Source organism: Eretmochelys imbricata, chromosome 6 (genome assembly GCF_965152235.1).
Source record: "Eretmochelys imbricata isolate rEreImb1 chromosome 6, rEreImb1.hap1, whole genome shotgun sequence".
Taxonomy (NCBI): Eukaryota; Metazoa; Chordata; order Testudines; family Cheloniidae; genus Eretmochelys; species Eretmochelys imbricata.
Window position 1 is genome coordinate 100,985,664 of NC_135577.1, and position 12,351 is coordinate 100,998,014.

The 12,351-nt window shown below is 40.6% G+C and overlaps 1 protein-coding gene across 1 annotated transcript in view; it reads left to right on the forward strand.

Annotated features, from left to right (window-relative positions):
* TDP1 (tyrosyl-DNA phosphodiesterase 1) overlaps positions 1-12,351 on the forward strand; it is a 116,323-nt gene that overhangs the window by 79,400 nt on the left and 24,572 nt on the right. Inside the window, exon 15 of the mRNA XM_077819249.1 lies at positions 11,637-11,751. Coding sequence (XP_077675375.1) covers positions 11,637-11,751 — 115 coding nt within the window. The remainder of the gene's footprint in view (positions 1-11,636; positions 11,752-12,351) is intronic.

The window sequence follows — 12,351 nt, forward strand, 5'->3', positions numbered from 1 at the left end:
CCCGAAAGCGAACTCACAGGCAAACTCCTTCTGTTTGCCTGTCCTCTGTTTGCTGCTCACTGAGTTCGCAACTGGCTGCTTTTTTTATAAGGCTGCTGGTTTGAAGCAGTTGTCCCAGTTCAAAGCCTTCCCTCCAATCAAGCACTCAAGGCCCACCTGGAACATGGCAGGTGATATCCTGACTCCAAGTTTTTCTCAAGTATTGAGTCAGAGACCGTTTGGCCTGCTTTATTTTATTTGACAAAAGTAGTGTGTATTGGATTCGTTTTTGGCTGATTGTCATTCTAGGATTAAGAGACGCTTCACCTAGCGCTAACAGCAACATTGGATATGAAGAGTATCTGCTCGGAATACATCCTACTTTTCATAAAACGTTCTAGTTTGACTATATGTTAAAAAGCCTGCTTAAACTGGATGTAAAACAAAAACATTTCCTATGAGTAAATTCAGAGAGCTTCCTTTTCCATCTTTTTGTTTTGGTTTTCTCTGTGTGCATTTTGGGAGAGTGAATATATGGGTATGCAGTCTCTCACTCCAGGACGGATGGGTTTACTGAGATTTGCTGTGTATTTGTGTGTCAGTGTAGACGCAGCTAGACTTCTAGTCCATTCTGAGCATTCTGAGAAGACCAGGTCAAGAAGTACATGCATCTAATACTTTCTTCATTCTTACAGTAGCTTTCTATAAAAGTTCCTGGTTTTAAATGATTTTAATGTTACCTATTTTCATTTCCTTTTATTTCTCTGAAATGCTAGAAATTGTTAAATGCTAAAATCTGTAGCAATAAGAAAAAAAAATCTGTAGATTGAACTTTCACAGCTCTTATTTGATCCAAGTTGTGCTTATTCTTAAATAAATGACTCATCGGCTTTCTGAATTGTAAGTACTTTTTGTTCTTAAAGTGACATGAGAGAAAATGCATAGTTTACAAATTATACACTTATCTGTTAAGTTAAATGTACCCATAAGGACTTGATATTTATGCCACTGGTTGTGAAATTCTTGAATTTATCAAATGTGAAACAACCAGTGGATACATTTGGTAAATTCTCAAGAAGCCAACTGACTCCCAACAAGTGAATTATATGTATTTTCTGTTTCCAGTCCTTTCTTGTCCTTGGATTTCCTGCACAGAGCCCTAGAATAAATTATCTAGATCTGGGGACTCTCAGACTTTTTTCATAATGTGGACCACATATTGATAGAGTATCTCATGGACATCAGCCCTCCTATTCACAGTGGCTCAACTTCTTAATGGTAACTGCAGCAATTGTTTACATGAGAAACAATTCCACTGGTAGCTCTACTCCCTGAGAACAAATCTTATTATCCCTGCTCCTCTTAATTAGGTACCCTTAGGGACAGCTATGCTGGTTCTCCCTCCTTTTTTCTAGGTGCTTTTTACAGGCATCTATAGAACAAAGATTGACACTTAAAATTTCAGTGATGAATGCAATAGAATTGTAGTTTTCAATCTTTTTTTTCATTTGTGGACCCTAAAAAACTTGAAATGGAGGTGTGGACCCCTTTGGAAAACTTAGACATAGTCTGCGGATCTCCAGCGGTCTGCAGACCACAGGTTGAAAACCACTGTTCTATGTTAATAGCAACCTTTCGCGGACCCCTTAGACACAGCCCAGGGACCCCAGGTTGAAAACCACTGCTATAGAAGAAACTAAAATAGATAAATAGAGACTCTGTAGAAGCAGCTGGAAGTAAAAAGATAGAGCAAGTGACGTGCCCACCCAGCTCTGCACAGACCACCAGCAAATGCTCCATGTCCTACCAACGGTTCACGGCCTGCTACTTGTGCCGCTTCAGCATTTTGAGTGTAGACATGCCCTGACTGTGACGTGCTCAGGTACTACAGACGTAAGGGCCAGTACCTAGAGAAAGAGAGTAGCTTTGGGATGTTTGTATTGAGTTGTAAATAAGGAGACAGGGTTTAGATACTGCTCTTCATTGATAGTTTTTTCAGTGTCAGATGAGAAATTCCAAAAATCTTGGAGTGTGTGAGTGTGTGTAAAAAATTTTCACACACGCATCCCTCAGATATGCTAGCATGAAATATAATTCTTGTGGTGGGACCAGTATGAACCATGGGTAAGCGCTTGATATTAGTGTGTCCTACTTTTTGTGCATTGTTGGACTGAGAGAGAGACCTCATGGTCCTCCTGAGAGTGTGTGTATTGATAGCAATTGTACTAGCTATGGAACTGGCTCACTGCAGCACTCTCTCTCTCTCTCTCTCTGTCCCAGTGGAAAAAGTTATCTGTTTGGTATAAGTGTTTTTAAAAGTCTCTGATTTAGGAAGCAAAGACAATAAGCTCAACATACAATTTTTGTTACGCTTGTGTTGCTCTGTCTACTTAGAAGAGGACTTGATGCAACTGAGTGAAGCCATTAAATACAAATGCCCAGCACTCATGAGCATTTCAACACCTCCTTATGCTGAGGAACAAGTATTCAAACTTGGCTTCTCTAACTACAGCTGTACATTTTTTTTTTTTTTTTTTTAATTCAGCTAAAAGGTGGATTTTACACAGAAAATTGTTCACGCACAAGTCCTGGAAAAAATCGTAAAGGCTGGGTTGCAGCCACTTGAAAAAATTGGCTCTAGATGTCTTTACTTTGCGAATTGTCTGCTTTGTCAACCCTACCTCATAAGCTGAGAGAAGGAAGTTTGAGTTTAGTTTAAGATTGATACCAGAGTCCCCTCATGAAAATTCTAATTTAACCTCCAGAACAATGTGTGTTTACTCTACACCCAAGACCAAGTGGGATCTGAGCACTTCTTCAATCAGACCTTGTGTTATTTTTATCTCTTGGATTTCTCTTTGCTCTATACCGTGGGATTACAACTGTATAGGGGCTACATTGGTTATCATTAAACAGTCAGCATTTACCAACAAATATTGCATTGTGGTATTTGAGATTCCACAGTAATATCTTCTTCTGAGTATATGAAATCATTGCAGTATCTGATATTGCAGTGTGGCAACACTTGGTAAATATTTACAGTTTAATGGTAACTGCTGTATTCACTATTAAAAGGCAAGATCAACTTCATAATTGCAACTGAGTTTCATGAACCATTAACCTGCTCTTCTAGGAGGATCTACCAAGATCCTCTAAGTATTTGATATAGAAGATTTTGATGCCATTGTGATGCTCTCTCAGAGCATTCAAGACTATGACTCACGTTGTTATCTGCTGCCTCAGCCGGAGAAGAGAGCCCGAGAGTTAGAGCTAAACTATGCATCAACTCTCTGACACTCCAGTCTGATAGCCCTCCAGACAATCTCTTCAGAAGCTCTCCCATCCTTTACTTTGTCTTGCAGATTAATCTCAGGTGCACTCCAATACCTAAACCTCCTTGAAGAGCGTTCCCCTGCAGTACCCAGCCCCTGTCACTGGACACTCACAGAAATTACCAAGTTTGCTGTCTCCAAAGAGACAGTATACACATCAGCCGGTTAGATCGGGGTGGCCAGCCTGAGCCGAATTTACCAATGTACATTGCCAGAGAGCCACAGTATTACATTAGCAGCCCTCAGCAGCCCCACTACCCCCAGCACCTCCTGCCCGCCGGCAACCCTGCTGATCAGCACCTCCTCTTCCCTCCTCATGCCTCCTGCCCGCTGTGATCAGCTGTTTCGCAGTGTACAGGAGGCTCTGGGATGGAGTGGGGAGGAACAAGGATGCAGCAGGCTCAGGGGAGGGGGCAAGAAGGGGCGGGGGTCTTGGGGTAAGGGGTGGAGTGGCGGCAGGGCCTGGGGTTGAGCAGTGGAAAGTTGGCACCTGTAGCTCCAGCCCCAGAGTCAGCACCTATGCAAGGAGCCACATATTAACTTCTGAAGAGCCGCACGTGGCTCCAGAGCCACAGGTTAGCCACCCCAGGTTAGATCATCTGAGAATTCACACTGTAATATATTGCACTGAGATTTATTTATAGTAAAACCAAGAGTAAGTTTATTGTTAAAAGAACAGAGATTTAAGTAAAAAGAAAAGGAGTACTTGTGGCACCTTAGAGACTAACCAATTTATTTGAGCATGAGCTTTCGTGAGCTACAGCTCACTTCATCAGATGCATCTGATGAAGTGAGCTGTAGCTCACGAAAGCTCATGCTCAAATAAATTGGTTAGTCTCTAAGGTGCCACAAGTACTCCTTTTCTTTTTGCGAATACAGACTAACACGGCTGTTACTCTGAAACCAGAGATTTAAGTGATACTAAGCAAAGATCATAGAAACCAAAAATGGTTACAAACAAAACAGATATAACACGCTTTCTAGTGACTAAATCTTAACAGGCTGCAATCCTTGTATAAGGCAGTTTCTCACCTAAAGCTACCTCTCAGCATTACCAGCCCACAAGGCTGGGAATCCACTATTCATGGATATAAAAAGCACTGTCCTCTGTGTTCCCTCAGTGGTGGAAAACCGCAATGTGTTTTTTTTTTTTTCCTCTTACAGTCCAATAAACCTTTGAAAAGTATTCTGGGGAACAAACAGCAAGAGTGCTGGCACCATGTCCTTTTTTCTTATCTTCTTGTTAACTTGCTTTTCCTGCTGACTTCAGTTGCAAATGTAATTCTTCTTGGCTTTGACTTTCCCTGCTCCGTTTACATTCAGGACCTAAGCAGATCATATTCCTTTGTCTGGGACAAACATGCTTACCAACCCTGCCTGGTTACATGGTGTGGGCATATTCTTAGTATGTACCTACGAGTTTTTAATTGTTACCCTTACATATATCACACAGTAACTCTGATGACCAACTTATGATACAAGTTTTCATGTGATGCCTTGCATGGCATTCTTTATACATAAATACTATGACAGCAATGTGTTAGGTCTAGTGAATTTGTCAGGCTTGATAGTTACTGTTACATGATGGTGAACCCTTTGCCAGTAGGCTTTGAGGGGCTCTTTGGGTCACAAACATCCTGGGAATTGAACTCAGTTTATTTTATAGACTCACTGTTAGAGCGTGAAGTACTGTTTCTGCATTACTTGTTTTGCTTTCTTTTCATTTCGATAACTCCAAGGCCTTTCAGGCATGTAAGGAGAGATTCCTACAATCTTGTTTCCAGAAACGCTCCATACTATTATGTTTTGAGGGAGAACATTTTGCCTTTCTATCCACAAAGGCTTACTAGAGCTCGCCAAAGATAAATGGGTTTGCCCCTCCCTGTTTCAGCCTTTGAAAAGTGGTGCCCAGCAACAGAAAAGGCAAGCTGCCTCAGAGTAAGAAAATAGGCAGTGTGTGTGAGGATGATGGAAAAGAAGTGTCATGATGTGAACGTCCAGAAAAGGGATGTAAGCATTGACAAAAAGTTAATTTTTAAACAAGAGAAGCCTGTGATCTACTGTCTGCACCAGCTGACTTTTCTCCAAGCACTAACTTTGTAAATGATGACAGCTGCTTCTATATTGCATAGAACAACCATTCGGCATATTGTTGCTCGTGTGCAATAGTGCACTGGGCCAGGCCAAACGCTGTAAGTGGAATAACTGCGTACATTCTGGAAAACAGTTTAAATCGGAAAAGATTTGGCAGTCAAAGGACTTCAAGCAAAGAGAACCGATGTACTTTCAAATTTGTATCTAACATGGAGGAAGAGAAGGAAGTGAGAGGATCCTGACCAGCAGAATTCTCAGATCAAGAGGGATGAAATACGTCATGTAAATGCCTTATCTTCAGCTAATATCAATAATACTATTACCATGTTGCATAAAGCAGAGAAAGAAAAGTTCGAGAATAGAATTGGTAGGAATGGGCAGAGCTAAGTTGGCATACCAAGGGGGGAGTGCAGTGACCCTCTCTTAATATGTAGGAATTGGAGAATGCACTGGGTATGCAAACCACTTCATCCTTTTTGTACTCCATAATTCTCTAATAGAAATGAGGCTTTTGAAAATATTGTTTCTTGTGAAACTGGTTACCCTTCCATTCCCCCTTTCTGCTGGTGTTCCTGTTCTACAGTAATAGGATGTTAAAACCAGGCTAGTGCTACCAAAAATCATTATAGCATATTAAGCTCTACAGGAAGTACCTCTTTGGGGTGGAGAGCACCCATGTGAAACTATTACATGGGCAGATTGCAAATTTCTGAGAAGTATTGTGAGCAGCAGTGTCATGAAATTGCATAGCAAGATCAGGATTGGTACGGGTTGACTGGGGAGGGAATAAGAGAAAAGTCTTAGAAGAAGGGAAGAAGGACCTTTCCACTCTAGGTTTTTCCATTCTGTGCTGGGAGCAGCACTTGGTCCTCTAAGCACCCAAGATTATTTAGAGCTGACCTAGTATATGTCTATACAGCAACGAGACACCCACGACTGGCCTGAACCAGCCGGCTCAGGCTGTGGAGCTGTTTCATTGCTGTGTTAGACTTCCATGCTCTGGCTGGACTCTGTGAGGTGGGCGGGTCCCAAAGCTCAGGCTCCAGCCTGAGCCCAGAAGTCTACACAGCAATGAAACAGCCCCACGAGCCTCAGTTGGCTGGAACAGGCCAGCTGCAGGTTTTTTTTTGCTGTGTAAACATATCCCTAGTTACATGCTGCTAGTTAAACTTGTCTGCTATGTGTTTTGTGTGAAGTTAGAGACCTATGAACGTTACTTCTCGGAGCAGGAGAAAGAGATCTGGATGTCTGTTAGTCTAGGTTACAACATGTACCCTCTGTATCTTATTCCAGCATGCTTTGTGAAAAAAAGTTTAAAATGTCTGTCGTTAGAGACTGCCAGTTAATATTGTCAAGGCTTAAAATGCCTATTGGTTGAGTGCTCTTTGAGCAAAGTAATTCTGAAATAATGTAATTGAGCCATACTGACAGGAAGGGGGCGGCGGGGGGGAGGAAGGAGAGACTAAAAGGAAAGGAAAAATCCAGGAGTGTGACTTCCCTTCCTTTCCTAGAAAAATCAAGGAAAAAATGAACTGAGCTAGCAGTGAGTGTAAGGTAAAAGAGAAGGAGCAGGGAAAGACAACACAGACAAGATGAAAGAAGAGGAGAGCATAAAACCAAATGGAAATGCTTCTCTATCTTATCTTTAAAAGAAAGTTAATTTATTAAATACAAAAGGAGGGAGACAACAGAAAAGGTGTGAAAAAAAGTTGGAAATAAAAGGATGAAATATGGACGACAAAAAAGACTGTCAATAAATGCTGTATTTCTACAGTACACATTCTTGTGTTCTCTTGTTTCTCTGGAAAGCATCCCATTGCTCTGGGCTCTGGGATTGAAGAGAGGTGATATCAAGAAAAGTGTTCAGCCAAGACTTGAATCAAATTTATTCAGATTGCTGGGCATATAACCTCAATGACAATTACTTTTCCAAATTTTAAACCATGTAGTTGTCATTGTATTCAGAGGTTGCATATATGAGGATATAAGAACACAATATTTGCTATACCTGGTCAGATTACTGGTCTGCTGAGTTCACTATCATGATGCTGGAAGAGGAAGCTGAAAAACCTAAAAAGCTCAGCTCCAGAATTGACAGTAGGACTGAGAGAGAGATCTATTTGTGGGGGGGACCCATCAGTAGATCAAGTCAGATTTGTATGCTTTCCACTTTTTATGAGCTAGAACATCCTAAGGAAATTGCATGAGTTACCTTTTCAATCCAGACAGAATATGAATCTCTTAATTATTTGTTTTTATAAATTAATTTTTCTTAAACCCTAGTAGCTATAAGATCCCTGGAGGTCAAAACTGTCAAGACCTATTGTCATGATGCCTAATTAATGCAATAGGTAGTTGACATTGTTTTACTCTGTAATCCAACTTCACACCCACACATATACCCCAGTTTTCCTATATTCCTATGTGTCCATAAATTGTTCTCTTCTAAATTTGAAGTTTGTTATTTAATCCTGTGCATTTAGGGTAGTATAAACTTGGGACCAAAGCTTTGATCTCACTGAATTTATTGGTAAAACTCCCAGTGAATTTACAGATACCTGGAGTTGGCCCTTAAAATGTATTTTAATATCCATTATCCTCCAGCATGGCCCCTGTTCTTTTCTCCTCTTCTTTCTTGCCACTTCCCTGTTCAGGGTCATTGATTTTTTTGTAACTGTTTTCCAAATCTCATGATCATACACCAGGCTGTCATGCAGATTGATCTCTAAGGAATGCTGATATTTAGTCAATGTACTCAGGCTAGTCTCCCCCTTAGTCATCTTCCATCCACAATCATTGCAAGAATCATCCTACCAGTATAACTCTCTCTGGTCTTCCCTGAATATGCCCATACCAATGTAGCCCAGCCTCCCTCAACTTGTCTTCAGTTGGAGCAATCCATACTAGTCCTCTTCCAATCTGATTTCATTTCCTATCATGGAATGTGCAATGATTTGGCCATCTCAATATCTTCATTTCCGTGATGGAGAGCACCCTGATTTCCTTTCTTGTGGCTGGCAAAGTCTCTGTTCCATACGTTAGGTAGGGTCAAATTACAGTTTTATGCACTCTGCATTTTAATTTTATTGGCATTTTTTGTCACTGAGAACTGGGGTCCCACCATTTGCACCAAACAGCTTTAGTATGATGCTGGGCATCACTCAAGATGGTGCCATTGTCAGCAACCATTGAACCTAGGTATTTTAATTCTTTCACTCTTCTAAGCTCTCTGCCTGTGATAGCCTTTATGGTGAAACCCCCTCCCTCACTAATCATGGCTTCTGTCTTACCAACATTCACTCTTAATGCAGCGCACTCAAAACCAGGTTGCCACTGCTCATAGTTGGCTTAGTTCATAGGGTGTCTCACTCTTCCACATATCACTAAGTCATCAGCAAACAGCATGTTTCAAAGCAGCTCTCATTCTGTACTCTCACTTATATCCTTAACAGCAAACAAAAAGGGGCTCAGTGTTGATTCCTGATGCAGGCCAACGTTCACTGGACATTTTGGCACACTTATCTGTCTAAAGCTCCACCAAACTAATTCTCAGGATACACTATTGTACACCTTCAGGTCCACAAAGACCATACCCAGTTGCTGTCCATGTTCTCTGAACTTCTCCATGAGAATTTGTAGAGCAAATCTGACATCAATTATACTCCTTCCTGGCATGAAGCTGTAGTAACCCTTCCAAGTTTCAACCATGCTATGCAGATACTTTTCAGTAATCTTTTTCTGTACTTTCATAGCATGTGATGTCTGCTTAATTGGACAATAATTAGCACACAGTGTAGTATCTCCTTTGTGTTTAAAAATAGGCTCCACAAGACTGGCATTTTTTCCTTTCTTGAGAATACCATTGTACAGACTTGTAAGATACTTGATGCTTTTCCTTCCCAATTACTTCACCATAACCACTGGTACTTCATCTGGCCCAGGTACTTTCTCCATTTTCATTTTTCCTAAGTGCCTTCTTCCTGTATGCAATATATCATGCCCTGGTTCAGCTTACATTTTTAATTCCTCCCTTGGATTCTCCTCATTCATCGCTCTTCTAAATAGTCACTCCAAACTGTGTTGATTGATGCACCATGTTCATTTCTAATGTTAGCAAACTCATTCACATCCCTCATCATTTTCTCTCTTACCTTGATGAGTCTATAGATGGTCTTCTCTCCCTTATGTTCTCCTAGTCATTTATATAACTTGGTAACTGAAACTTCTTCCAGTCAGCATTCCTACATTCCAACTTGCACATCTCAGCTTACTTACTCACTTCCTTAACTTTAGTGGCCCTTGCCCGCTTACAACAATATACATTGCTTGCGGGAAATGCCCTAGCCCTCTGGGGTACATTTGACATAGACATTGGTTCATGTAAGCATATCTATTGGACAAACTTTCCAAGTTGGCTTTCCAAGACTGACACCTTTTGGTTTGAAATCAAAGTTTTCCTTTTAAATCAAAGCTGCCCATCTGCCCCAAGGGCCTTGTTCTGTCCTCCTTTATTAGATAAGTGTCCATTATCACTTAGGCACCATCTCCTATCTTCTTGCCGTCCATCTCCATAGCTCATGGATGCTCATTACTTCCAGTCATGGGAGAAAATGGATCTCTTCCTCCGAATTAAGTTCTACATTATTTCATGGACTGGCCAGCAGGAGCCACCCTAGTGTAACTTTCTTTCCTTCCCTCTACTACTAACTGAAATGAAGTGTCGTGAATACTTTCAGAGTTTCCAGAATATCAAGAAAAAACATCAAAGACCACTTTTCTACATCAGTCTTCCTTGTTACAATACAATGCATGGGTGTCACCTCACTAGCTATTCAACATACCATTTGCTTTTCAAAACAGCAACATTTTGATCAAGTAAAAATTTAGTAGAGAACAACATGAAGTAGTTGAGGATTACTGTACATAAATGCTACTGTCATTTCAACCAACAATTTCAGTTAATTATGCCATAAACAAAGGTTTAGCTGAAGGGCTATTTGACACTGTGCTTGTATTGTTACAGAAACAATAATCCAGGAATCTAGCAAAATTCAGATAACGCCAGATGTCAAAGACTAACAAACAGCACAGCTAAGATGGTGTTTGTAGAGGGCTGTGTATATTAAAAGGATGGAAGTTTATTCCCAGTCTTAAGAATACTTTTGGAAGAGAATATTCTGTGTTTTTCAAATATTTATTTATTTATTTTAGATTTGTTTCATTTAAAAAAATAGACTGATGCTATTTTCACACGCAACCCAAAGGAGTCTCAATTTCTAAAAGGGTTGGTTTTGAGTAATTTGTTACAAAAGTCTGATAATGGAATCCCATTGACCTGATAGCTAACCTAATAGCATCTGCCAAATCTGTCTGAAACACTTCAAGACCACCTTGTCTTCCTTGTACTGCATACACGGATATCGGGGGGGGTGTTTTAAATTGCTAACCTCTAAGGTTCCATTCTGTATAGTGATGCCTGTTGCCAAACTTTCTAATACACTTCAGAGGTTTCTTTTTTTCATACCAGAGTTTTCAAAGCTGCAGTAAACTTCACAGCATAACAGTGCTACGTTATCCAAAAGTCCTTGGGAGATTTGTCTTTGAAGAGATGTTTGTATCCTCATTACAGATGTAGTGTTTTTATTTGGATTTTAACTGCATACTGAATAACATACACTTCTGTCATCTAGATAATAAGTTTGTGATAAAATTAAGCAGAGGAACGAAGGGAGAAGTATTTTCTCCACGTTAAATTTTTAATCCTAAAACTTCCATGTCATGTGACCATGACTCGGTTTACATGCAAAACCATCTCTTCAGGCTGTGACTGGATACACTGCCCATTTGGGTCCTACAAGATTCTCAGGAAGTTTGTATGGGGTTTCCCAGATAAAGACCACTCCCAAAGCCTTGTTTTCCCTGCTTGAGTATAGAATTAGATTAGTAAAAGCTTACGTGACCAGGAGGGTGGGTGCAGATAGGACTTAACCACCATCTTGGCCCTGCATGTGGAATATCAAGAGGAAGAAAGGACTGGAGCAGGGAAGGGAGACTGGGCTCTCACGATAGGAGCAGGATTTGGTACACTGTTTATACCCCAGAAAGAGAAGGAAAACTTTGTGTTTTAGCTACTCTCTTTGATGGTGAGGAAAATCCACGCTGTGATAAGGTGAACGTTTTACTTTCATAAAACTAATAAGTCAATCATTTCCTTCTGTGTATTTTTCACAGGGATTGGATACAGGTTACTTCCATGTGAAGAAGAAAATGTTTTCAGGAAGTAATGAGCCAGTGACGTCTTTTCCTGTGCCTTATGATCTGCCCCCAGAGCAATACGGAAGCAAAGGTAAGACGTACCTCTTGAAGAAAGAAAGAAAAAAAAAAAATGTGAATGCTACACTGAGGCCAGATTGTTTTGTCCAATTTCAAACCTGCTCACGTGCTCTGCATTCCAAAGCTTGACTCTAACATTACTGTGTTGGCATTTCACTTAGGACAGACCTCCAACAGGTTGCTTTGTGGCTTGAAAGCAAGGGATTAGGAATTTTTTGTGGTGTTACTTGTGAGAAGATAGAGCATGAGGGGGAATACAGCAGGGAGGTATAAGCCTGTGGGAGCAGGATATAAAGTCAGTCTTGTATTCACTTCTAGCATGTTGTTCAGGGTCTCTGTAAACTTCACAGGAGTTTCTGTTTTGTTTTGGCAGATTTGGTGGTTTTTTTGTTTGTTTGGACAGGTAAGTTAAATAGTCTTGTGATTCCCTTTCCCATAGTAAGGATTGGGCAAGTAGACTTTGTTCCCAGGCAGATACTCTGTTATGATGATTTCCCAAAGCTTCCTTAAGAGAGTCTAGGGGTTATGGGAAATCAAAGGCTTTGGAAGAAGGAAAGCAGAGATATGGAGGAGAGGAACAATTACATGGTGACTGTGAAAAATGACGCACAAA